Below are 23,497 nucleotides of genomic sequence, written 5' to 3' on the forward strand. Positions count from 1 at the left end.
GTTGTCATATGCCACATCCTTATTGTGGATTATGTAATTTCTTATTTGATAATGTATTGTAAAGTGTAAGTCCAAAGGACACATACAGAATAAGAAGAGTCATGTAAAGTCTAAAAGTCATAGGAATTCAAATAGTTATGAGGATAGTAAACGAGCCACAAGGGAGGTGAAGAATCACCCCATTTGTTATATATACACCCTCATTGTATGATCAAAACACTTTTCACCTTTACTCCCACAAGGCATAAGAGAGACAAACTAGTTCTTTTGGGGAGCAAGTAGTGGCTCCAACGCTCCACTATTAGAGCTAGTGGTATTCATTGTATATATGTGTTCGGGAACTTTTATTTAATATATGAAGCTTGATGGCTAACATGTTATTCCTGCATGGATTTTGAATATTTGTAAGATTGTTTTGTGATTGTTTGTAATTCATGTTTTCTTTAACCTATACTAAAGTAGTTGAACTATTTCCATTATTTTAGTGCTTATCATATTGAGAATGTGTTGTAATGGTTGTTATGACTATTGTGTCTTTGTGGACTAATCTATTGGATGTTAGACATATCCATCTTGTTTCTATTGGTTACAATTATCGTCGCATGTTTGTGGACTATTGCATTGGATGTTAGACGAATTCTTCCTTTTTGTGTGTCTTTCTACTAGAGTGGTACTATTATCTCTCTCTTATAGGCTCGCTTTTTTTCTCCTTCATAGTAGAAGAAAATTAACACACCTACGATTGAACACTCACTAGACACACTTACTTCCTTTTCGAATGTATGTGTGCATCCCTCTTTCTTGCTGAAAATTAGAGGCAAGGAAAATCTTTAAGAAACCGACAGCCGGACCATATTCCAGTTCAGGCTCCTATCCCAAATGGTGTGAGGTCTAATTGGGAACACATATCGGGGAGACCCCTTTTGATGTTGACGGGTCCAGAACCATCAACATGGTTCTCCTCTTTTCAATGGTCTTGTGAAAAATTTGTGTTTTTGTCTTTCTTGTTAATACATTCGATCCTAGACTTATGTTTACTCTCAGTTTTGTAGGTTCCATCCAATTTTTAAGAAGAATTTTTTTTTTTGTAAGTTCTTGGTTCATATCCATTTCTTTTATTTTTTACTAAATTCCAATCAATTATTTTAGGCTTTTACATTTTCTTTTTCTTGATTATTCCCAGGGGTTATTTGAGTTCTAGTCCTTAGTTTTTACTATTATGAGTTTTTCTTGGGAGAAAATAAAGATACTGGAACCTTTTTCTATTAGATATTCTATTTACCATTTTGTAATTTTGATTTTAGATAAATATGTTTGAATCCATTTTGAAATAGGTACATTATTTTAATGTCCCTTAATAATAAATAATAGATAATAAAAAAATAATAAATAATAATAATAATAATAAATCCCTTAATAATAAATAATAAATAATATTAAAAAATAAATAATAAACAATGAATAAAAAAATAATAAAAATAAAAATAGTAATAAATAATAAATAAGCATACTAAAGCTCTAAATAAATATAAATAGAATTAAAACAAGAAAATAGTAAAAAAATTAGTAAAGCTATAAAAAAAAAAAAAACAAGAAAGAAATAAAGTTGCATGTAGACACATGGAGTGTGTGCATGTGGTTCCCCTTCCAATGTTTGCTCTATTTATTAGATAGTGAGGAAGATGGGAGGCATTACATCATTCCAAGATTCTATCATTCATTCTCTTGGGAGAATAGTATTTTAAGACAAAGGATTCCCTGGCAGTAGTACGTTGATTGAGGGCTCGGGGGTGGCCAGTTGTAGCAAGATTTTGCGCAAATGGGTCTACAGTTGGGTGGAGAGTCGTCCACAAAACCTTGTTGCAGTTAGCAGACTTCTATTGAAATCACAGGTAAGTGTCTCTACTCATAGTTTTGAACTTTGATGTTAATTAGTTGATAATTGCATGTTGATTATAAATTACTTGATTAATCTAATTAATTACATGTTTATTTTGCACTGTTACATATGGTATCAGAGCAGGCTCAACCCTTAGGGCCTATGGGCATCTTTAATTTTTCTTTTGGGAATTTTTTTAACTCGACTTATTTTGAAAGTTACAAGATCGTTACTTTAGGGAGGCCGCATGTCCCTTTTTTGTCTACAAACCCTCGCTGTACACGTAATTTCTTTATTTCAGGGTTTAAAAAAAATAATAATAAAAAATAGCTAAAAGCCAATCTAACTCAATCGCAAGCCGTTAGGGATTTAATAAATAAAATCCTTTGCAAAATTTTCCAGGAGTTCCTAATTCATTATTTGACTCCCTAGCCTGTACGATCACTGGACATGAATATTCATTGTGAGCAACCGACATGCTTGACACCCTGGCAATGATTCATGATCAGCGATAAATCTGCTATTATGCTAGACCTGGTAGATAGATCGTTGAGTGTTTGTTTTGTGTTAGAGCCTTTGAGAAGAGTCGGTTTCTAAATCACACTGGTTAATTATGCAGCGCACCAGAGGTTAAGCTTGCATACTGATCTGTCTTTCTTTTTCTTTTAAAGATTGCATTTATTTCAGAGGAATTGAACTTTGCTTTTATGTTGATGCAAACCTTCCGGGAGAATTTGTGCGAAACCTCCAGGGTGCACATGGTGGTTTAATTTTAACACTAACCATGTATATTTTTTTGGTTCGGATTTAGTCGAAGATGCTCCGAATTTTGCAGGGTGTTGCCAGAATAATTAGGGTCGGGGGACGTTTAAAGCTTAGTTAGAGGTGCTTTGAGATTATTTAATACTTACAAAGCCAAAATGACTATTTTCAATTTTTTTTTAAGATTTAATATAGCTACCTATACAATGGAAGCAGAAGCAGAAACAAACTCATCTTAGTTATATAATACATTAGCTCAACTTCACTGTATATTTTCATCCTTCCGCGCCTTTTATCCTAGGTTTTGTATTTTTTTCATATGCTGTATAAATCTAGGATGCCATTTGTCAGTGCTGCCATTATTTCTTCCAGCTAGAAATAAATGGTTTGCTTGTTCAACCCCATTAAATTACATGACATTTCACCGTTTAGACAGATAAGTGATATTGCAGCTCAGTTTCATGTGGTCGTGAACTGGTTTCTAAGAACGTTACAGTAGAAGGAACACATTTTTACCTCTTACTTTATAGAGTAGTTTCAGGATTTCAAAATTTCGCTCTGGCTATATTGTTCTCAGATAATCCTCTGTGATCTTGCCATGCAAAGTTTATCACTGATTTTGATTAATAGGCGAGACTCTATGATTTTCTGTTTGAATGATCTGAAAAGTAAGTTTTCAGTGATTTAAGTTTTCATGTATAATATATTGTTCGAAAATAGAGACACCTTGTTTTGTATTGCCAGAAACTTGATGACCTATTTGAAATAGCTCATATGTTTTCTGGTCAGCAGACTCTAGAATTTTCTTAGCTAAAGGAACTTTGATCTTTGACTCATCTGAATTTTCTCCCATCGAACAATTTTTCTCCAAAATTGATGCAATACCTACTTTCTTCGAACTAATCATGCTCTTCTGTGACATGCATTGGAATTGTAGTTGGCATTCCGAAAGTTCTTGGTTGTTCAGTATAACCTGTATCCTATGTTTTCACAACTGATTTTTTTTTACTTCGTCCAATATACTTTGCCATTCAATGTCAAATCCAACGTGTTGTTTAACCTTGTCATTCATGATTTGGAAGCCAAGTCCATCAACATTATTACTAGATTCTAGATGGATTTGAACAGTAGGTGGACTAGAGTCCAGAAATCTATCTGTTTGGTTATTCTCACTTTTCAGTTTAGGATAATCTGACATTGTATGAGGGTCTTTAACTAGAAATGATTTAGGCCCAATGTCTCCAATGATAGTGTGGCTACTGTCTATATCCGGCGCCTCCTTGAGAAATATGTTTGACTTCTGTTCAAAGCTGAACCAATCGTGTCCTTTAAAATTATCCGAAGGTTTTATAGTGCCAGATAAATTCAATCCATGTACCTCATCTCCTAAAATGGATTTAGTAGCCTCCTTACGATTTTGATCAATTTTACCTAAATCGCTTTCTTTTGCTTCAAGGATATTTAAAATCCCATTAGTAGCCCCCTGTTTTGGACCAGCTTTCCCAGGATCAGCTTTACTTGACTTTATATCAAGATTTCTTATATGAAAGTCGGAGGTCGGTGCTGAAGCTTGTCTTTGAAGCAAAATATTATTTTGTTTAGTAGGCGTATGCTTCTGGTGAACCTCCCTGAGTTTCTCTGTCCCCTAGAGCGATTAGCGGAAAACCCTCTATTTGCCATAATGCTTCCTATGGTTCCTCTGGTGGTTAGAATTTGGATGTGGATTAAGATATTTCTCTTTAATTACATTACATGGTTTCCTTCAATCAAATCTCACTTCACAGGTAACCATTCATCATATCACGACCATGCCAAATCCCACGCACTATGCACAATATAATTGCATGAATTGTTTCGTATTACATATTCTTAGACCTTAACTCGCAATGTTGATGCTAGCAATTTCATGTTGTAGGAGCAAAGTGAAACGATTCTTTGTTGACAACGGACTTGTTAGACAAACGCAATTTTCAACTCAATCTCATGCCATGAATATATCCTATAATAACCAATGCATGAAAACTGCATCAAACAAAGAGCTTGAATAGCAGTTGTTCATTTTTAACTATCGTAACCAATTCCCTCAATAATTTTAAATTTAAAAGTGAGAACAAGAGACCTCATGCTTTAGATTATTTGATTTAAACCATAGAGAAGGAAATATCAGTGAAATCTGAAGAGAACACACCATTCCTCTGATCTAAAATGTCTAGTACATCGCAGGCATTTGAATTGTGAGTAGAACCATCTCAAAATCAAATTCCCCAGCACATATGACATGTAAACATTAGAGGAATATTTTAGATCATTTACTTAAAACCTGACAGTTTGGTATGTTTGCCCCTCGTGGGCCCATTTATCCTGATGGAGTAGGTGAGAGTCAAGACCTATCAACTTTATTCATATCCGAGATCAGACGGTGTCATTTTCCTATTTTGACTGGAAGCATTCCAACAGACAGAACACCAAAAACCCGAAAAATAAAAATAAAAATAAAAAATAAAAAAAAATAAATAAAAAAAATAAAAAAAATGATTGTTTCCATAAAAACTAATACTATCTTTTTCTCTATTTTGAATATTTTCTTCTTTTTGGATACTTTCTACTCCTTTTGTAAGCTTCACATAGTTACATGTACAGAGTTGTTTTAGAATGATTTAGAACCTATCTGTGTATTTCCTCTGGATTTCACAAAGATACAGCATCACCTCAACTATATTACAAATCAACTCTGGTCTCAATTATGATGCATGATCGAGGAAGTAAGATCTGCCCAAAATCTTAGATTTTTACATGTCTAACAAGGTTAGTTGGCCTTAACAAGCGAATGTTGTCTTCTATGCAAAGCTAATTTCCGTTTGGATTTATTGACTAGAAGTACATACAGGAATACAGGAATATAGAATATATATTTTAGTGATTGTCAGTTGCAACGAATATGAATGAGTGGTTTTTAAGTGGGCGTCGATACTTGGGTGGACATCCACAATGAGCCAACTCCAAACAATACTGAAACTGATGATAGTAGAAATGCAAAATATTGGATACAATACATTAAGAGTGATTTTCACATAAGGTTAGAAAGAGGAGTACGAGGACAACTATATTATTAACCTGCTTACAATAAATAAATAAAGGATTAAATTGGGATTGTTCTATAATAGTGAATGCAGATTGAGTTTACATCATATTTTTTATTTATTTATTTTTTATTTTAATTTATTTTTTATTTTTTATTGTTTTATTTTTTTATTTATGTTGATGTTAAAATATATATAGTGAATGTAAATTGGGTTTAGATAATAAATATTTTTATTTATATTGATTTTAAAATATATAATAATTAGTTAAAATTAGTTACATGGTTTAATGAATAAAGTTATTTAATATATGATTTTGGTTTCTATAGTTAATTTTATATGATTATTTTATTGAAGTTTTTACATTTTGAGGTATAAATTATATTTTAAGTAAAGAGATTTAGAATATTTAAAAAAAAATTGAGAATGGATCAAAATATAGATGAATAGATAAACCATGGTATTGGTATGCATAGTGGTATTGAATATTTAAATATGTCTATGAGCTTTCCATTTTATACGAAAGGAGATATCCCTTGGTAATCCATTCAGAGAAATAACAACCAAAATTTTGTGGAAGATTTTGGAATAGCCATCATTTGGGGACTCTAAAGGTATCCCTTGAATGAATAACTTGGTGGCAAATGGTAGTGGAATCATAGAATTATCTCCATACAAGGACGTGATGAGAATCACTATAAGCTCTATTTAAGGATGATGCATATAAGGAAGAAAATATTGGGAATCAACTAATGAATTTGAATAATTATGGTAATAATGAGAGTCATGTTGAAGGAACTTGGAAAGTACGATGGCATAGATTAAATGAATAAATCCATAATAAATTTGATCAATTTAAGGAGATAAGTTGTGTGCATGACAACATCTATAATAGTTTTTCCCTCTGATGGGAGAACCAAATTGTAAGGTTTTCCATATGTGACTAGCTATATGCATGAATTATGGATATCAAGATGTATGTCTTAGCCAAGTTAGGTAATAGTAAGAACATCTCCAAAGTGTCTCAATTTTATGAATTTAAGAGGAGGAAATGAAACCACAATGGACGGAGATGAGAAATTAATTCCAATTTGGTAATATGCATTTGAAATTGAATGAAGTGAAGTAGTAGAGACAAAATATTAGGAAATTGTGACTACTCGAGAAACAAAAACATATCTATGAATATTTTCTATGAGGAAGTGAAGGGTTCATTCTATCAAGAAGAAATTTATCTTAAGGTATTGATGAGTGGATTGATAAACATGATTGGTAAAGGTCAATGCCAAAGTGATGAAGTGTCAAGATAGAGAGTTGTAAGCACTTGTAATTGGTGAGAAATGACAAGTGATGAATTAGGTAAATGTTTCAAGGATAATGACTATTTACATTTTGGAAAATAAAATAAACTATGTAGACTAATGAGAAAACATCAAGCATGAAGTGTAGGCATGAATCTTGTTGGGAATTTTATATTGAGATTTTGAGAAGGATTACACATAAATTGACAAAAGAAGTGAGAATCAACTAATAAAGGGTGTACTTGAATAGATGTCACTCCAAGTGGAATGATGATCTATTGCTACTTCATATAAAATAACCTATTAGTGTAACATTAGTATTGGAAGAAGTTATTTCCAAATACAGCAGACATACCAAATCTTTCATGGATGATAATGGTGGTAGTGGTTCCAATCATTTCAAATTCTAAACTAAAGATTTAGAAAACTCTAAACTAAATATTTAACAAGTGATAATTAAAGTGGGAGAATCCTGTGATACCATGCTATGATGTTAAACATATCTTGAATGATGGTCATTTCTGAACATTGTAAACAACTGAATTTCACATCCTAAACATTCATTTATTGTGATTGAACAATAAGCCAACTGACATGATTTGATCCACAACGGATGGCATTTCCCTAAAAATTTTGAGCACTATTGATATGGTATACTTGCATGTTTTTGTGGAGGAACAAATCTTTAGTGCTGGTGTATTTTCTTAACTACTCACCACCGGTTCATTTTACAACACAGTTTTCATAGTGCTTGAAGTATTTGGACATTTGTAATATCGTCACCATTTGAAGTGCTCTAAAATAGTGAAATTTGTTCCAATTCACAATGGTATAAACTCTGATATCTTATTACCTTTATATGATCATTGTTTATGTGGCAAAATTGCTGACGTTGTCCACTTGCATCTGTTCATTATTTTATGGTTTCAATCTGACCTAAAAACACACAGATAAATTCCTTGAATGCTGATCATATTATACACTATTTATTTGGGTTGGATTGATGTTCTCATTGTCCTTTAAGCGATAACAGTTTTCTTGGCATTTCTCTGGTCTATTATTGCAAGAACACAACTCTCTGAATATGATCTTCTAACAATGACAACAAATCCTTGATGATTAAGATGTGGTGAACTAATTAAGAGTGCTTACTTAGCTAAGACAGATACTTTTATGGAGCATCTAAATCATGTTTTATTGTTTTATTGTACGTAGATGATTATACCTATGGTGTAAATGGTCAACTTCCTAGTGAAAGAAGTGGAAATGATTATTGAAAAAGTAATTGGTATCTTGATGAAAACATAACACTAATAACACTGATGAGATAACATAGATCCTAGAGGGATGTCGAATAATCTTAGTTCATAGTTGAGTGGTTGTAAAGTAAATGAAATTGACTTTTCTGATGAATCATGATAGAGTATTATTCTATATTTGATAAGTATTGAGATGTTTCTCATATTGATGACGTTTCATGATATGATGGTATGAGGGTGATCATGCACATGTGGTTCATATTTATATAGTTGTTACAATACTGGTAATGTATCCTTATGATGATGATGATATGCATAGGCATTATGATGTTATGTCAAGGTATATTGACATATTCATTTACTATGTGATGATAGGTATTTTTTTTTACTCATGATGGATATGATATGCATAACGTGGCATAGGAATTATGATGCTATAATATGAGGTTTATTGACATGTGGTTCATTTATTATGTGAAGTCATGATATGTCTATGATGCAAATATGTTGATGTTCTAACTTATGATGGTATTTCATGAGGTGAAGCATGTGATAGTTGCGTACAAATTTATGACATGCATTAGCATGCATTTTGTTATTATTCATAATGTTATGGTTAATAACGATGAATGTTACATGATGACATGCAAGAATTGGCATGTGGATTATTTGCTATGATACTATGATGGTATAGCTGATGCATTGGTTGCATGTTGAGGTGTGATGATTGACAAGACTCCACAAATGGGCCGAGAGGGCCAGTTTATTTGATGATCTCGTGTGAGCCCATATGCACGAGGGAGAATAAGTAACACCATATGGGCTGGGGAAAAACTCAATCAACACTACATATGCCAGTGGTTCCTTTGTCTTGTATAGCTCTTGAAGGGCTATGGGACCATCTTGAGGAGGCCAAGTGCCTGATGTTCTAGGCTAGGTGCCTGTTATTGGATTGGGATGCCAAAGTCTGGTGGGGGTGTAAGGACTTCGATGCCTAGGGCTGTGTGCCTTAGTAGTTGTGGAGGGAGTGGGCCAGCCTTGCGAGATGCCCAGAGTCATTAAGTACCGTACCAGATGCCTGTTTTGGGGCAGATGAGGTCTGAGTCGGGCGCGAGCCTTGGGGCCAGCATTGGACTAGGATATAGACCGGGGAGGCTTATGCCTGGTTTCGAAAGTGGGAAAAAGGACAAACATTCCTTGGGATTTCCCAGGTGTTGTGAAACTTTCGATGCCTGCTGGTTATACTAGTTCAGCAGAGGGTGTCAGCAACATGAAGTAATAAATAACAAAATAAAATGTTAAATAATTCAACTTAACTTCAGGACGAAGTTCCTTAAAGTGGGAGAGTATGTAATGTCCCTTAATAATAAATAATAAATAATAAAAAATTAATAAATAATAATAATAAAAATAATAAATAATAAATAATAAATAATATTAAAAAATAAATAATAAACAATGAATAAAATAATAATAAAAATAAAAATAGTAATAAATAATAAATAACCATACTAAAGCTCTAAAAAAATATAAATAGAATTAAAACAAGAAAACAGTAAAAAAAACAGTAAAGCTATCAAAAAAAAATAAAACAAGAAAGCAATAAAGTTGCATGTAGACACATGGAGTGTGTGCATGTGGTTCCCCTTCCAATGTTTGCTCTATTTATTAGATGGTGAGAAAGATGGGAGGCATTGCATCATTCCAAGATTCTATCATTCATTCTCTTGGGAGAATAGTGTTCTAAGACAAAGGATTCCCTAGCAGTAGTACGTTGATTGAGGGCTCAGGGGTGGCCAGTTGTAGCAAGATTTTGCACAAATGAGCCTATGGTTGGGTGGAGAGTCGTCCCCAAAACCTTGTTGCAGTTAGAAAACTTCTACTGAAATCACAGGTAAGTGTCTCTACTCATAGTTTTTGAACTTTGATGTTAATTAGTTGATAATTGGATGTTCATTATAAATTACTTGATTAATCTAATTAATTACATGTTTATTTTGGGTTGTTACAATTACGACAAAACTACAAAGAAAAAGTGATTTTTCCCTTATAACATTTCATATTTTACTTTGAATCATATATTTGATATAGAGTTTTATGTGCCTACTGCCTTATGTGTCTCTTACAGTGTGGGGAAGTTTTTTACTTGGCAAGCCTATGGAGCAAGAGTGAAAAATATGTTTACATTGAGGAAAATCCCATGGGATTTATGTTTCTTAGTGAAGTGGTAGTAGGAGAAGTTTAGGGGATAAAAATAGTGTAGGCATGTTGACTATTCATGTGGGTGTTATTTTAAAGTTATTTTCTCTTGGCTCACATTCGTAAAAAGAAATTGAGATAGGGAGATAAATTTTTGTAACCATTTTTCAAAATGCTTATTTTTTTCTTAGACTTGATCATTGTATGTTATCATTTTATTCTATATGGACAAGGTTCCCTAAAGGAAGGATTCAACAAAGGGAACGGGTAGCTGTAAATATTCATCATAATATAAACATTGGGGAATGACGTGATTGTTCCATGTGGTAGTCTTGATTTAGTTGTAATCATATCTTCAAGGGATGGGTTTAAATATAATGATAATATAATATATAAACCTAATTAAGTGAAAACATTGAAAGCCTCAATCTCCTCCCATTTAATCTTCTTAGATATTTTTTAGCTGATTCTTTTTTAATAGTAACAAGGTATAAATTTGTATGACCAATAGTGGAAATGTTCTCATAAATGGAATTTACCTTAGGGATTTTATTTCATGATTTTTAGGTGAAGTTATAGTTTTTATTGAATGTGCATTTCCACTACAAGCATTCTTAATATTAGTAGATCTCAAAAGGAAATGAAATTTTTTCTTTCAAATCTTTAAGTATCTAATATTTTTTTAACTATAAAAGTTAGCTATCTAAACTATAGGGTTGAGTTTTTGTTAATAGAGTGAAAATTAAACACTCAAATATAATAATACTATACATATGTGATTGTCGTAACATATGATGAAACCAACTATTATATGCAATTCTTTTTCTCTCTCACATAAATGCTAGAAGTAATATATGTATAAATTTGAATTTTTATATCTTGGAGAAAATAAAAAACATTTATATATATAATTAATCTTATATTTATTATAATAAATTTATATTTAAATATTTTTAAAATATTATATTTAAAAATAATAATTTACCTATTGCATTACATTGTTAAAGCTTCCACAAACTATTTATATCATATAGTATATTAATATTAATTTTTAATTAATATATCGTCTATGGGGTTTTGGATAGACAGTGGTTGGGTGCATTGTTAATGCACTCCTAGATGTTAAGTCACCGGTTCAATTCCCCATCATCTTTAAGCATTATTCTTGAACATGATCATGATATAGCCCTATTGTTGTCAAACTTATATATATTAAAAAAATATTAAAAGTGATATCACATTACATTGCTTAAAGTTTTGGGTAAGTTGGATCTGCACGAAAGTGAAACATGCACAATGTGTTCAATGTTTTGGTGTTATTTTGATAAAATAGGGGCCTGCCTTTAAAAGGATTTTCAAACTATTTTATATAAGATGATTAAACATGTGCATTAATCCGTAAGTCTTATATGCAAAGGGTTTTCATTCACAACTCACCGTTTTACTCTATAGTGATGGATGATAATACGACGAACCTAATTATGAGCAAATTTTTTTAAAATGTTTATTTAATTTTCTTTGAATAGCTTAAATACTATTGGATTATGTTAAAAAAATTGATATTGCTGAAATTGTTTGAGTAGATAGGTGATGGTTTTAATAGGTATATTTCTATATATTAGAGGAATTGTCGCTTTCTATCAATCAGGAGTTTATTAGAAAAAATTGTTTTTCATGATTATCATTTCGATTAAGCTTAAATTTATGAAATAATTTATAAAATTATTTTCCCATTACGTAGGCTATGTGTTCTAAAAGACAAAATGAGATTCATAGGCTCCACTATAATAAAGGGATTGTAATTTCTATTATGTATGTATAATGGCGTTCTCAACCCTAATTTCAAGAGTCTTCATAATAGATAAAACAAATAATGAGGAAGCGGGTAGTAGTTATGATGTGAAAATCCTTGATATGCCACTAAAAACCTACGTTGGGTCTTTTAAATCCAATATTTCAAAGGTACGCATGTTGGCTATTTCCTCTAGAATTATTTCATGCAAGTTTAGGAGATTAGTTGTTAACTATCTCGTTTTTAGAAGATTAGTTGTTAACTATCTCGTTGTCATTTTCATACCAATATCCAAATTTTGGCCTATATTCAAACTTTGGAGCTTATTATAGCCATGTGAGTTGTCGTTTCTAGTAATAAAAGACATTCTATGCTTGATCTCTAAGCTTATAATTCTCTTTCTAAAGAAAAACTAAGTGTTGTCTTTTTGTAATGAAACTGTTGAACTTTGAGAAATAGAGCTATAGCACATATTTAATAGGAAACTTTGGTACTAATGGGTCTTAGCTATCATCAATACATTAACTAAACTCATTCCAAAGTTCCATGCACTATTTTGTTGGTGTCATCATGAGTGTTGCAAAGTGTACCTTAAGTGTCGCACTTGGAGTAAGTTTCGTTTTGTTGTCGTTTCAATGGGTACATGTTAATTGTAGGTGTTAAGTGTTTCATTGATTTGTGGTTGATAGTTATGAGTGTGTGATCATGTTCAAGTCATGTTTGTTTCGTCCCTCATTTTATTGATCCCACACTTAGTCAATTTCTGAAGCAAGTCCTAGCCCAATCAACCCATCTCTGATCCGCCTCTGTAAATTGTGCACTGCCTAGTCTCGAGCACGAGTCAACATCCCTTGCCTCCTAAAACTATGCTCTATGCATTCATTGCCTCCAAGTTTTATGCACTACACAATCAAAGTGCTTAGTATTTCCTCCTATCCTTAGAGACTATGCAATTTCCTCTTCTAGACAACCTTCCACTGTGCACTATGTAATTTTAGTCTACAACTAGGCCTTATTCACTCACTGATTCCCTCACCTGTACAGTCATTTTCCTTCTAGAAATACAAACTATGCAATGAACGTGGGTAAGCCTCCCTATATACCTCCTTGACTTGCTCAACTCTGCAATCCTCCACCTTTCTCCTTCCTAAACTAGGCATTATGAAATCACAGTGAGCAAGCCTTCCTCACTATTACATTGACTTTCCCAACTACACAATCTTGTGTCTCTGGCCTCCCAGAAATGTGTACTACATAGTTACAATAAAAAAGGCCCACATTGCTTCACTAAGCTTCTCAACTATGCAATATTGCTTCCCTGTCCATCAACCATTGCACATTTTGTAATTACAATGTTCAGACCTTCATCACTCCCACCTGAGACTATGCTTTGTGTAATCATTAAGCCTCCTCCTCTGTCCTACACCTGGTTCCAGATCAATCAGTGAATGACATGAAGAATAGGATAGACTAGGACATTTCCAGACTGATGTCCTCTTTTCATGAGTGAATTCCATTTGTAGTTATTGTATCTTAATATGAAAAGATGATGCTCAAGGAGGATGCAAAGGAGATCATGCAAAATACACTTGTGAAGCTAGAACCATGGAGAGATCATCAAGCATAAAGATGGAGGGACAGTAGATCACGACAAGACATGGAAGATCAAGATCACGTAAGGGACTCCTTATCAATCATCCTCTTGGAGGATGAAGATGAAGCACAGGCAAGATCTATCATGAAGATATGAAGGAAGAAACAAGAAATAAATATTAGCATTGATACATTATCATGAAGATCCAAGTCATCTTTTTCCAAGTCATGGCTTGTATAAGTGTAATCACAATCTTGAGTCATATGTGTCATTATATCTTGCCACATAATTTGTGGATGTAATTACGCCGTAAGGCGTTTCCCTCTGAGATCAACTCCCCTCTCTGCCTACCTGTCATCCTGTAAGCCACAGGATTATATGTTAGACGATTGCAACCATTTCAGCCGTTGATCAGGGTTGCCCAAACAGTTTGGGCGTTTCATCGAATAGTTTCATCCGGGCAGCAAGGTTTGTACCTCAGATCAAACGCTTGCCCTCGCAGATCAACGCTTGCCCTCGCTCTGGATTTGGTTTCAGGCTCGCTGTTCTTGGCGGGGTTTGTACCACAGATCAAACGCTTGCCCTCGCAGATCAACGCTTGCCCTCGCTCTGGATTTGGTTTCGGGCTCGCTGTTCTTGGCGGGTTCCTTGCTTGGAAGAATGAATATCAAGGCATGGATGGCTTTTGTGCCACTCTGGCTCACATTTTCATATACAGTGGGGGCTTTCAGCTTGTGGGGAGGAGGATTCCTCTTTCAGTGGGGGGTCATTGATTTCTCTGGTGGTTATGTAATCCATGTCTCTTCTGGAATTTCAGGTTTCACTGCAGCTTATTGGGTATGGCATATATTGCTTGCAACCTACTAATTTTTTATACTCTTTACCACAGATTGCATATGCTGATTGGTTTTACTTTGTGGATTGGGGGGTTCAGGTAGGACCTAGATCGGCAAAAGACCGGGAAAGATTTCCTCCAAATAATGTATTGCTTATGCTGGCTGGAGCAGGATTTTTGTGGATGGGTTGGTCGGGGTTTAATGGAGGTGGCCCTTATGCTGCGAATGTTGTCTCATCCATGGCAGTCTTGAATACTAACATATGTGCAGCTACCAGCCTTCTTGTATGGACATGTCTGGATGTTATATTCTTCAAGAAACCATCAGTCATTGGAGCTGTTCAGGGCATGATAACAGGACTTGTCTGCATCACCCCGGGTGCTGGTAAGGGCGATTCCATTTCCCTTTTTTTCTACTCTGTAACAGTCGATTTGAGAAGCTTGTTCTATACTTTCTCCTGTTCACTGTTCCTTGCAGTAGCAAATTCAAAGGGGGCATTTTATGGCAGTGGTATGCAATTTATTAAACAGATTGTGGGAGCTAGTTTTATCATAGGATGGAACATTGTTGCCACAACCATTATCATACTATTTATTAAACTATTCATTCCATTAAGAATGCCAGACGAGGAAATTTTGATAGGAGATGATGCAGTTCACGGAGAGGAAGCTTATGCTTTGTGGGCTGATGGAGAAAAGTATGATAATTCAAGGCACGGATGGTATTCTGATAATACACAGCATTTTAACGACGGTGCAGCAACAGGAGTAACTGTACACTTGTGATCCTACTTCTTTAGATTTGGTATGGAATGTTGATGTTAAAGTCATCTTGTAAGCCACCTGTCTTGTTGTAAGCCACAGGATTATATGTTAGACGATTGCAACCATTTCAGCCGTTGATCGGGGTTGCCCAAACGGTTTGGGCGTTTCATCGAATAGTTTAATCCGGGCAGCAGGGTTTGTACCTCAGATCAAACGCTTGCCCTCGCAGATCAACGCTTGCCCTCGCTCTGGATTTGGTTTCAGGCTCGCTGTTCTTGGCGGGTTCCTTGCTTGGAAGAATGAATATCAAGGCATGGATGGCTTTTGTGCCACTCTGGCTCACATTTTCACATACAGTGGGGGCTTTCAGCTTGTGGGGAGGAGGATTCCTCTTTCAGTGGGGGGTCATTGATTTCTCTGGTGGTTATGTAATCCATGTCTCTTCTGGAATTTCAGGTTTCACTACAGCTTATTGGGTATGGCATATATTGCTTGCAACCTACTAATTTTTTATACTCTTTACCACAGATTGCATATGTTGATTGGTTTTACTTTGTGGATTGGGGGGTTCAGGTAGGACCTAGATCGGCAAAAGACCGGGATGGATGGCTTTTGTTTCACTCTGGGTCAGATCAAACGCTTGCCCTCGCAGATCAACGCTTGCCCTCGCTCTGGATTTGGTTTCAGGCTCGCTATTCTTGGCGGGTTCCTTGCTTGGAAGAATGAATATCAAGGCATGGATGGCTTTTGTGCCACTCTGGCTCACATTTTCATATACAGTGGGGGCTTTCAGCTTGTGGGGAGGAGGATTCCTCTTTGAGTGGGGGGTCATTGATTTCTCTGGTGGTTATGTAATCCATGTCTCTTCTGGAATTTCAGGTTTCACTGCAGCTTATTGGGTATGGCATATATTGCTTGCAACCTACTAATTTTTTATACTCTTTACCACAGATTGCATATGCTGATTGGTTTTACTTTGTGGATTGGGGGGTTCAGGTAGGACCTAGATCGGCAAAAGACCGGGAAATATTTCCTCCAAATAATGTATTGCTTATGCTGGCTGGAGCAGGATTTTGTGGATGGGTTGGTCGGGGTTTAATGAGGCGGCCCTTATGCTGCCAATGTTGTCTCATCCATGGCAGTCTTGAATACTAACATATGTGCAGCTACCAGCCTTCTTGTATGGACATGTCTGGATGTTATATTCTTCAAGAAACCATCAGTCATTGGAGCTGTTCAGGGCATGATAACAGGACTTGTCTGCATCACCCAGGGTGCTGGTAAGGGCGATTCCATTTCCCTTTTTTTCTACTCTGTAACGGTCGATTTGAGAAGCTTGTTCTATACTTTCTCCTGTGCATTTGGGTTCTCTGTCATTTCACTCCTCTTTACGATTTGAAATAATTACTCAATGACTGCTAACTCCTCTTTAGGATTTGAAATAATTACTCAATGACTGCTGACTCCTTTCTAGGATTTCAAATAATTACTCAATGACTGCTTACTGCAGGCAATGCGCAGTCAGCAATGAGTATATATTTAGATACTCTTTTCTTTTTCTATGTTTAAATTTCTTCCTCCATGGCAATTTGGCAATTTACAGATGCTTTTCTAATGGGTGAAGAATTTACCGAAAAAATTGTTGTTGTCCTGTCTTCCTATTTACACAAAAAAATCAAGTTTCCATGGTTTTCAACTACAATAGAGATCAAATACCCCAATTGCATTAGAGTTCAGCTAAGTATCCGAAGATGCTATCATGATACCCTACAGTCAAAACTTTAGATATCATAGTTCCATAGAATGACAAATACCCAACTTAGAATGAGAAATATCCATCTTTACCCAACTTAGAATGAGAAATATCCATCTTTGAAAAGCTGAAAGAATTGAATTACAGTATAGAATGCAAAACTTGAAAACAAAGAATTAATATTAGTATTTTTTTTGCCCTTATATAGGTGTTGTCCAAGGATGGGCTGCAATTGCGATGGGAGTGCTATCTGGTAGTATTCCATGGTATACAATGATGGTACTTCACAAAAGGTCAACCCTGTTACAGAAAGTTGACGATACACTGGCTGTATTTCACACACATGCAGTTGCAGGAGTGTTGGGTGGAGCACTCACTGGCCTCTTTGCAGAGCCTACTCTCTGTTCACTGTTCCTTGCAGTAACAAATTCAAAGGGGGCATTTTATGGCAGTGGTATGCAATTTATTAAACAGATTGTGGGAGCTAGTTTTATCATAGGATGGAACATTGTTGCCACAACCATTATCATACTATTTATTAAACTATTCATTCCATTAAGAATGCCAGACGAGGAAATTTTGATAGGAGATGATGCAGTTCACGGAGAGGAAGCTTATGCTCTGTGGGCTGATGGAGAAAAGTATGATAATTCAAGGCACAGATGGTATTCTGATAATACACAGCATTTTAACGACGGTGCAGCAACAGGAGTAACTGTACACTTGTGATCCTACTTCTTTAGATTTGGTATGGAATGTTGATGTTAAAGTCATCTTGTAAGCCACCTGTCATCTTGTAAGCCACAGGATTATATGTTAGACGATTGCAACCATTTCAGCCGTTGATCGGGGTTGCCCAAACGGTTTGGGCGTTTCATCGAATAGTTTAATCCGGGCAGCAGGGTTTGTACCTCAGATCAAACGCTTGCCCTCGCAGATCAACGCTTGCCCTCGCTCTGGATTTGGTTTCAGGCTCGCTGTTCTTGGCGGGTTCCTTGCTTGGAAGAATGAATATCAAGGCATGGATGGCTTTTGTGCCACTCTGGCTCACATTTTCACATACAGTGGGGGCTTTCAGCTTGTGGGGAGGAGGATTCCTCTTTCAGTGGGGGGTCATTGATTTCTCTGGTGGTTATGTAATCCATGTCTCTTCTGGAATTTCAGGTTTCACTGCAGCTTATTGGGTATGGCATATATTGCTTGCAACCTACTAATTTTTTATACTCTTTACCACAGATTGCATATGTTGATTGGTTTTACTTTGTGGATTGGGGGGTTCAGGTAGGACCTAGATCGGCAAAAGACCGGGATGGATGGCTTTTGTTTCACTCTGGCTCAGATCAAACGCTTGCCCTCGCAGATCAACGCTTGCCCTCGCTCTGGATTTGGTTTCAGGCTCGCTGTTCTTGGCGGGTTCCTTGCTTGGAAGAATGAATATCAAGGCATGGATGGCTTTTGTGCCACTCTGGCTCACATTTTCATATACAGTGGGGGCTTTCAGCTTGTGGGGAGGAGGATTCCTCTTTGAGTGGGGGGTCATTGATTTCTCTGGTGGTTATGTAATCCATGTCTCTTCTGGAATTTCAGGTTTCACTGCAGCTTATTGGGTATGGCATATATTGCTTGCAACCTACTAATTTTTTATACTCTTTACCACAGATTGCATATGCTGATTGGTTTTACTTTGTGGATTGGGGGGTTCAGGTAGGACCTAGATCGGCAAAAGACCGGGAAATATTTCCTCCAAATAATGTATTGCTTATGCTGGCTGGAGCAGGATTTTGTGGATGGGTTGGTCGGGGTTTAATGAGGCGGCCCTTATGTTGCCAATGTTGTCTCATCCATGGCAGTCTTGAATACTAACATATGTGCAGCTACCAGCCTTCTTGTATGGACATGTCTGGATGTTATATTCTTCAAGAAACCATCAGTCATTGGAGCTGTTCAGGGCATGATAACAGGACTTGTCTGCATCACCCAGGGTGCTGGTAAGGGCGATTCCATTTCCCTTTTTTTCTACTCTGTAACGGTCGATTTGAGAAGCTTGTTCTATACTTTCTCCTGTGCATTTGGGTTCTCTGTCATTTCACTCCTCTTTACGATTTGAAATAATTACTCAATGACTGCTAACTCCTCTTTAGGATTTGAAATAATTACTCAATGACTGCTGACTCCTTTCTAGGATTTCAAATAATTACTCAATGACTGCTTACTGCAGGCAATGAGCAGTCAGCAATGAGTATATATTTAGATACTCTTTTCTTTTTCTATGTTTAAATTTCTTCCTCCATGGCAATTTGGCAATTTACAGATGCTTTTCTAATGGGTGAAGAATTTACCGAAAAAATTGCTGTTGTCCTGTCTTCCTATTTACACAAAAAAATCAAGTTTCCATGGTTTTCAACTACAATAGAGATCAAATACCCCAATTGCATTAGAGTTCAGCTAAGTATCCGAAGATGCTATCATGATACCCTACAGTCAAAACTTTAGATATCATAGTTCCATAGAATGACAAATACCCAACTTAGAATGAGAAATATCCATCTTTACCCAACTTAGAATGAGAAATATCCATCTTTGAAAAGATGAAAGAATTGAATTACAGTATAGAATGCAAAACTTGAAAAAAAAGAATTAATATTAGTATTTTTTTTGCCCTTATATATGTGTTGTCCAAGGATGGGCTGCAATTGCGATGGGAGTGCTATCTGGTAGTATTCCATGGTATACAATGATGGTACTTCACAAAAGGTCAACCCTGTTACAGAAAGTTGACGATACACTGGCTGTATTTCACACACATGCAGTTGCAGGAGTGTTGGGTGGAGCACTCACTGGCCTCTTTGCAGAGCCTACTCTCTGTTCACTGTTCCTTGCAGTAACAAATTCAAAGGGGGCATTTTATGGCAGTGGTATGCAATTTATTAAACAGATTGTGGGAGCTAGTTTTATCATAGGATGGAACATTGTTGCCACAACCATTATCATACTATTTATTAAACTATTCATTCCATTAAGAATGCCAGACAAGGAAATTTTGATAGGAGATGATGCAGTTCACGGAGAGGAAGCTTATGCTCTGTGGGCTGATGGAGAAAAGTATGATAATTCAAGGCACGGATGGTATTCTGATAATACACAGCATTTTAACGACGGTGCAGCAACAGGAGTAACTGTACACTTGTGATCCTACTTCTTTAGATTTGGTATGGAATGTTGATGTTAAAGTCATCTTGTAAGCCACCTGTCTTGTTGTAAGCCACAGGATTATATGTTAGACGATTGCAACCATTTCAGCCGTTGATCGGGGTTGCCCAAACGGTTTGGGCGTTTCATCGAATAGTTTAATCCGGGCAGCAGGGTTTGTACCTCAGATCAAACGCTTGCCCTCGCAGATCAACGCTTGCCCTCGCTCTGGATTTGGTTTCAGGCTCGCTGTTCTTGGCGGGTTCCTTGCTTGGAAGAATGAATATCAAGGCATGGATGGCTTTTGTGCCACTCTGGCTCACATTTTCACATACAGTGGGGGCTTTCAGCTTGTGGGGAGGAGGATTCCTCTTTCAGTGGGGGGTCATTGATTTCTCTGGTGGTTATGTAATCCATGTCTCTTCTGGAATTTCAGGTTTCACTACAGCTTATTGGGTATGGCATATATTGCTTGCAACCTACTAATTTTTTATACTCTTTACCACAGATTGCATATGCTGATTGGTTTTACTTTGTGGATTGGGGGGTTCAGGTAGGACCTAGATCGGCAAAAGACCGGGATGGATGGCTTTTGTTTCACTCTGGCTCAGATCAAACGCTTGCCCTCGCAGATCAACGCTTGCCCTCGCTCTGGATTTGGTTTCAGGCTCGCTGTTCTTGGCGGGTTCCTTGCTTGGAAGAATGAATATCAAGGCATGGATGGCTTTTGTGCCACTCTGGCTCACATTTTCATATACAGTGGGGGCTTTCAGCTTGTGGGGAGGAGGATTCCTCTTTCAGTGGGGGGTCATTGATTTCTCTGGTGGTTATGTAATCCATGTCTCTTCTGGAATTTCAGGTTTCACTGCAGCTTATTGGGTATGGCATATATTGCTTGCAACCTACTAATTTTTTATACTCTTTACCACAGATTGCATATGCTGATTGGTTTTACTTTGTGGATTGGGGGGTTCAGGTAGGACCTAGATCGGCAAAAGACCGGGAAAGATTTCCTCCAAATAATGTATTGCTTATGCTGGCTGGAGCAGGATTTTTGTGGATGGGTTGGTCGGGGTTTAATGGAGGCGGCCCTTATGCTGCCAATGTTGTCTCATCCATGGCAGTCTTGAATACTAACATATGTGCAGCTACCAGCCTTCTTGTATGGACATGTCTGGATGTTATATTCTTCAAGAAACCATCAGTCATTGGAGCTGTTCAGGGCATGATAACAGGACTTGTCTGCATCACCCCGGGTGCTGGTAAGGGCGATTCCATTTCCCTTTTTTTCTACTCTGTAACGGTCGATTTGAGAAGCTTGTTCTATACTTTCTCCTGTGCATTTGGGTTCTCTGTCATTTCACTCCTCTTTACGATTTGAAATAATTACTCAATGACTGCTGACTCCTCTTTAGGATTTGAAATAATTACTCAATGACTGCTGACTCCTTTCTAGGATTTGAAATAATTACTCAATGACTGCTTACTGCAGGCAATGAGCAGTCAGCAATGAGTATATATTTAGATACTCTTTGCTTTTTCTATGTTTAAATTTCTTCCTCCATGGCAATTTGGCAATTTACAGATGCTTTTCTAATGGGTGAAGAATTTACCGAAAAAATTGCTGTTGTCCTGTCTTCCTATTTACACAAAAAAATCAAGTTTCCACGGTTTTCAACTACAATAGAGATCAAATACCCCAATTGCATTAGAGTTCAGCTAAGTATCCGAAGATGCTATCATGATACCCTACAGTCAAAACTTTAGATATCATAGTTCCATAGAATGACAAATACCCAACTTAGAATGAGAAATATCCATCTTTGAAAAGCTGAAAGAATTGAATTACAGTATAGAATGCAAAACTTGAAAACAAAGAATTAATATTAGTATTTTTTTTGCCCTTATATAGGTGTTGTCCAAGGATGGGCTGCAATTGCGATGGGAGTGCTATCTGGTAGTATTCCATGGTATACAATGATGGTACTTCACAAAAGGTCAACCCTGTTACAGAAAGTTGACGATACACTGGCTGTATTTCACACACATGCAGTTACAGGAGTGTTGGGTGGAGCACTCACTGGCCTCTTTGCAGAGCCTACTCTCTGTTCACTGTTCCTTGCAGTGACAAATTCAAAGGGGGCATTTTATCGCAGTGGTATGAAATTTATTAAACAGATTGTGGGAGCTAGTTTTATCATAGGATGGAACATTGTTGCCACAACCATTATCATACTATTTATTAAACTATTCATTCCATTAAGAATGCCAGACGAGGAAATTTTGATAGGAGATGATGCAGTTCACGGAGAGGAAGCTTATGCTCTGTGGGCTGATGGAGAAAAGTATGATAATTCAAGGCACGGATGGTATTCTGATAATACACAGCATTTTAACGACGGTGCAGCAACAGGAGTAACTGTACACTTGTGATCCTACTTCTTTAGATTTGGTATGGAATGTTGATGTTAAAGTCACAGAGTGTAATCTATTTGAGGGAAAGCAGGGGATATGTCCTGTAACGATTAAAGTTATTTGTTTTATACATAAATGATTTAAGGTTCTATTCTGTGTAATAATATTTGTTAGCCTTGCTTGGCCCTTGAATTATGAAAAATGATAAAAAGATGAATAAAAATAGGAATTTGGAATGCACTCACGTATTGGAGGCAGTTTCTTAAAAAAAATTGAAGTAATTTATATTATGATTAATTTTATATGACTCATCTCAAATGGTTCTGTTTACATTGTTTAATTATATTTAAATTAAATTTAAAAGATTTGTGATATTATTATTTTTTTAACGTTTTTATTTAATAAAATTATAATTATTTTTAAAAAAATAATGTTCAAATATAAAAATGGTTTAAGATTATATATATATATATATATATATATATATATATATATATATATATATATATATATATATATATATATATATATATATATAAATACATATTATCAATTATCATGATAATACTCGATTGTAAAACTTGAAAGAAGAAAAATAAAAATAAAAAAATGCTAAGCACTCTAAAAAGTTAAATGCGCTGAAATTTGAGATATTTTATTCTGTTCAAAGCTTT

At 35.8% G+C, this 23,497-nt stretch overlaps 3 protein-coding genes and 2 pseudogenes across 4 annotated transcripts in view; all 5 read left to right on the forward strand.

Moving 5' to 3' along the window:
* Positions 1-15,538, forward strand: part of LOC149207275 (ammonium transporter 3 member 1 pseudogene) — a 127,818-nt pseudogene extending 112,280 nt beyond the window's left edge. Inside the window, exons 2-3 of the transcript XR_016253052.1 lie at positions 14,317-14,703; positions 14,801-15,538. The product of XR_016253052.1 is annotated as an ammonium transporter 3 member 1 pseudogene (transcript). The remainder of the gene's footprint in view (positions 1-14,316; positions 14,704-14,800) is intronic.
* Positions 15,539-16,067: 529 nt separating this feature from the next.
* LOC149207276 (ammonium transporter 3 member 1-like) lies at positions 16,068-17,948 on the forward strand. Its single transcript, XM_089397991.1, has 4 exons — positions 16,068-16,262; positions 16,418-16,549; positions 16,680-16,746; positions 17,428-17,948. Exons 1-4 carry the CDS (start codon positions 16,068-16,070, stop codon positions 17,946-17,948), a joined length of 915 nt encoding a protein of 304 aa, XP_089254117.1.
* LOC149207277 (ammonium transporter 2-like) lies at positions 17,949-20,894 on the forward strand. The gene is made up of 3 exons (XM_089397992.1): positions 17,949-18,403; positions 18,501-18,632; positions 20,583-20,894. The coding sequence occupies exons 1-3, from the start codon at positions 18,227-18,229 to the stop codon at positions 20,892-20,894; spliced, it is 621 nt and encodes a 206-aa protein (XP_089254118.1). The 5' UTR covers positions 17,949-18,226.
* Positions 19,895-20,460, forward strand: LOC149207278 (ammonium transporter 3 member 1 pseudogene; annotated as a pseudogene).
* Positions 20,895-20,961: 67 nt separating the features above from the next.
* LOC149207279 (ammonium transporter 3 member 1-like) lies at positions 20,962-22,972 on the forward strand. The gene is made up of 3 exons (XM_089395676.1): positions 20,962-21,287; positions 21,385-21,670; positions 22,321-22,972. The coding sequence occupies exons 1-3, from the start codon at positions 20,994-20,996 to the stop codon at positions 22,839-22,841; spliced, it is 1,101 nt and encodes a 366-aa protein (XP_089251802.1). The 5' UTR covers positions 20,962-20,993; the 3' UTR covers positions 22,842-22,972.
* Positions 22,973-23,497: the final 525 nt, after the last annotated feature.

The sequence above is a fragment of the Pinus tabuliformis genome, chromosome 1_2, assembly GCF_031772625.1.
Source record: "Pinus tabuliformis cultivar Carrire ecotype Pingquan chromosome 1_2, CPIR1, whole genome shotgun sequence".
NCBI classification, from domain to species: Eukaryota; Viridiplantae; Streptophyta; class Pinopsida; order Pinales; family Pinaceae; genus Pinus; species Pinus tabuliformis.